We start from the raw sequence: 3,711 nt of genomic DNA, 5'->3' as shown, positions 1-3,711 counted from the left end.
ATGATTACCTGGCAGTTGACAGCGTTGTCTCTGTCACCAAAAAAAAAATGTAAAATCGCCTAACAGAAGTCATGTCTCGTTCTACATGTCAAGTACCATTTCAAGCACTGCTGATTCTCTGCGAAGTCCAAGTGGTTCCACATTAGTATGTATTTCACATGCTGCTGTGCGTGTCGATCTCAAGGCACCCGAGATGAAGCGAAGGGCTTGGTTTTGTACTCTGTCCAAGGTTTTATGTGTGTTTTTACTACCTACATTTTGGAGGGCTAAATTGTAGTCCATGACGGAACGCACATAGCCTAAATAGAGTTGTCGAAGCGAGTTTTTGTCTGCTCCCCAGTTAGTACTGGCTAGTCGTTTTAGGAACTGGAGTCTCTTTGTGGCTTTGATTTTTACATTCTGAGTATGTTTGTTCAGAGATAGGTGTCTGTCTAGCTGTATGCCTAAATATGCGGGGTTTTCTTATTTCGCGAGTCGATGGCCATAGATGGAGAGTGTTATTTCTTTCTTGGAAACAGAATGGCCCTTATTAAATATAGAGTAGACTGTTTTATTGCAATTTACCTTTAACTTCCATTTACCACAGAAGGTGTTTAAGCTTTCTAAATCTTCATTTATTCTATTGGAGGCTATTGGTAGGTGTTTTGTAGTATTCCACATAACTAAATCGTCAGCATATAGGGCCTTTTCTGTCCGTAATACTTCTGGTAGATCATTTATGAAAATAAGAAAGAGAGTACATCTGAGGCAGGATCCTTGTGGGAGACCTTCCTCTAATACTTCTCTGTTTGACAGTCCGTTATTAATTTTTGTTTGGATTGTTCTGTTACTTAGAAATTGTTTAATCCATAAATAGAGATTTCCATCAATTTCGTAGTCCATCATATTTTATAACAACCCTTTCCTCCATACTTTGTCATAGGCTTGTTGGAGATCAACAAAAACCGCAACTGTATGTTTTCCATCTTGAAAGCCATCAATTATTTTTTGACTTAATCTAAACAATTGATCTTCTGTTCTTTGCCCTATCCTTAAGCTTGCCTGATATTTATTTAGTAGGCCACATGTCTCCAGCCACCAATAATTACCTATGTCACAAGATTTCTTAATTTTGTCGGGAGACATAAGTAAGTTTTAAAGGAGTTCAATTTTGAAGATGGCCAAATTGAGTGAATTCGTTTAGATAAAAATGGGTCATCCGGTTAAATTTCTTTCATAAATGGAACGATTTGTAAATGACTCCTGATGGTCAATAAATGTCATTGTTGCTTGCTCAGGAAAGCTTTATTTCTTCAACTAACAGTCACAGATGAGATATACTACTGGGTTACCTAAGTCATTTATTTGCACGGGATGCCCTATGTCGTAAAATAGAGTTATATCCTTTCTTTAAAATATATAGCATTGTGGAGAACATTGTGCTTATTTGAGTCAATAAAAAAAATAATACGGCGCACAACTCTACTGAAAGATTTTAAAATTAGAAATTTATTTTTACAGATAGATAAACAGATAACTTGATTTCCTTTTATAATTTAAAGTCAGTTTGAAAGTTCGTTGAGTCACACCAATATCATAAAATACGTACCGACGACACTAACACTCTCAAAATCTACCCATTTCGTCACTGTAAAATGTTGTCAGTTCGGCGTTTTTACGACAGGAAGAACAACCAAAAGTTGACAGATGGATTTTGACCATTGTTTTGATTTTCAGTTGCCATTTTGATTCTTTTTTACTATTAGGGTTAGCTCGAGATCGGAGGGTTTTTTATTCTATTAGGGTTAGTCATAAGTCTTAGTAAACGTGCTAGGATGTTTGTTTTTCCATAAGTTAAGTAAAGGGGAGACATTCCGAAAGCTCCTACGTCCCCAGTATTCTTTAAATTTGTATTTTCACCGTTGATCTTTTGTCAGGCGTTTATTTATTCAATTTGTCACTCTAGAACAAACCTTGATAGATTTGTGAAAGTTTTAATTTTCCTAATTTGACCATTGTTTTGATTTTCGGCTGCCATGTAGTGCAAAGCAGTCCGAGGGTTTTTTTTTCTATTAGGTTAGCTCGAGATCGGAGGATTTTTTTTCTATTAGGGTTAGTCAAAAGTCGTATTAAAGTGCTAGGGTGTTTGTCTTTCCTATTAGGGTTAATTAAAGGTACTAGGTTTAATTTTTCTTGGGGTTAGTTGAGGTAATATATTATTAAAGTTGTTTCCCTTTGTTGGGGCTTTCGGAAGACATCTCTAAAGCGTGGTAAAGACTTGGGACGTAATGATATAGATATCTACTGACTGATAAACCAAAAGCATGCCGAATAAAGCATGGCAGCGACAACAAGCAAGTCGATTAAAATATGCATCTAATCGTAATGAGGCTAATCAAGAAAATGATTCAGGCCGATGTGTACGCCAAACTGAAGAACCACACAGTATCGACGTAGAAGTAGTTCACATTCCAGGTCAAGAGGAAGAAACTCATGTCTTTTCTCCACTTCAAACTCGAACCAGAACTAGATCTACTAATACTACTACGACTACTACTTCGGCTACTTCTACTACTAATACTCATAATACAGAATCTGCTCCTCAACAAAATGTAGCTCAAACAGTGGAAATTACATCAGCTGCAGATCAAGAACAGGATACAACTACAATACCTCTTATCTCACCACACAACACAGGACGCATGAACAAAGTTTGTCGTTTTTGTTCATCAAAACTATAGCCCGGTGAATCAACCTCTCTATGCTGTGCCAACGGGGAAGTATCACTGGCAACTTTACCACCCCTTCCGGATAATATAAAGAGTCTTTACACGGGTAACGACACAAATTCTAAGCATTTTCGAGAACACATCCGTGCTTACAATTCTATGTTTGCATTCGCCTCCTTGGATGTACACGAAGATTTCTTGCCTCCTGGGATATACTGTTTCCGAATTAGTGGTACCGTCTACCATAGAATAGGTCATATTCAACCCAACAGTGATAATGATAGACCAAACTTTGCCCAACTTTACATTTATGACACTGAACACGAAATTCAAAATAGGCTTTTTTGGAATAGAAGTCTTTATGCTGATATCTTAACAACTATATCTACCATCATGGCTACTGTTAGTCCCTTTGTTGAATTATATAAGCACGCCGCTGCAGCTATTGAAGATGCTGGAGATCAAGGGAAGGATATTAGAATGGTGCTGCGAGCAGATTCATCAAAAGATCCACGTAGATATAATTTACCGACTGCTTCAGAAGTTGCTGTTTTACTCCCAAATAACGCTATCAACTGTAGTAACCCGAGGGATATTGTATTATACCGCAAATCAGATGACCATCCAAACCAACAGTCAATTTTGCGTATCAGTGAAACACATCCTCACTTTGATCCATTGCATTATGTGCTCTTCTTTCCAAAAGGAGAAGAAGGTTGAGTGCCCAACATTAAATTCCACAGAAAGCGAACCGGTCAGGTCAGTCCATCATTATTTTATGCTTATCGACGTATGGAGAGAGATAGTTTTAATGTAATCAAATGTAATCGCTGGTGCAGCGCTTGATTGGTTTAGGTCATATTTGTTTAATCGTAAACAGATTATTACGGTGGATGAATATAGATCGGAGGAAATCTTTCTTGATTGTGGGGTTCCCCAGGGTTCAGTACTTGGACCCGTTCTTTTTGTTTTGTACGTTGGCCCTCTGTCTAAAATCATCAGA

General features: G+C 37.5%; 1 protein-coding gene across 1 annotated transcript; it reads left to right on the top strand.

Annotated features, from left to right (window-relative positions):
• The first annotated feature begins 3,101 nt into the window (after positions 1–3,101).
• LOC144956368 (uncharacterized) lies at positions 3,102–3,428 on the top strand. Its single transcript, XM_078886865.1, has one exon. The coding sequence runs from the start codon at positions 3,102–3,104 to the stop codon at positions 3,426–3,428; it is 327 nt and encodes a 108-aa protein (XP_078742991.1).
• The last annotated feature ends 283 nt before the right edge of the window (positions 3,429–3,711 follow it).

The sequence above is a fragment of the Berghia stephanieae genome, chromosome 11 (genome assembly GCF_034508935.2).
Source record: "Berghia stephanieae isolate SIO BIC M18660-M18661 chromosome 11, UCSD_Bste_1.3, whole genome shotgun sequence".
Classification (NCBI taxonomy): Eukaryota; Metazoa; Mollusca; class Gastropoda; order Nudibranchia; family Aeolidiidae; genus Berghia; species Berghia stephanieae.
The sequence above is the reverse complement of the archived record's forward strand: the minus strand, read 5'-3'. Positions and strand labels throughout refer to the sequence as shown.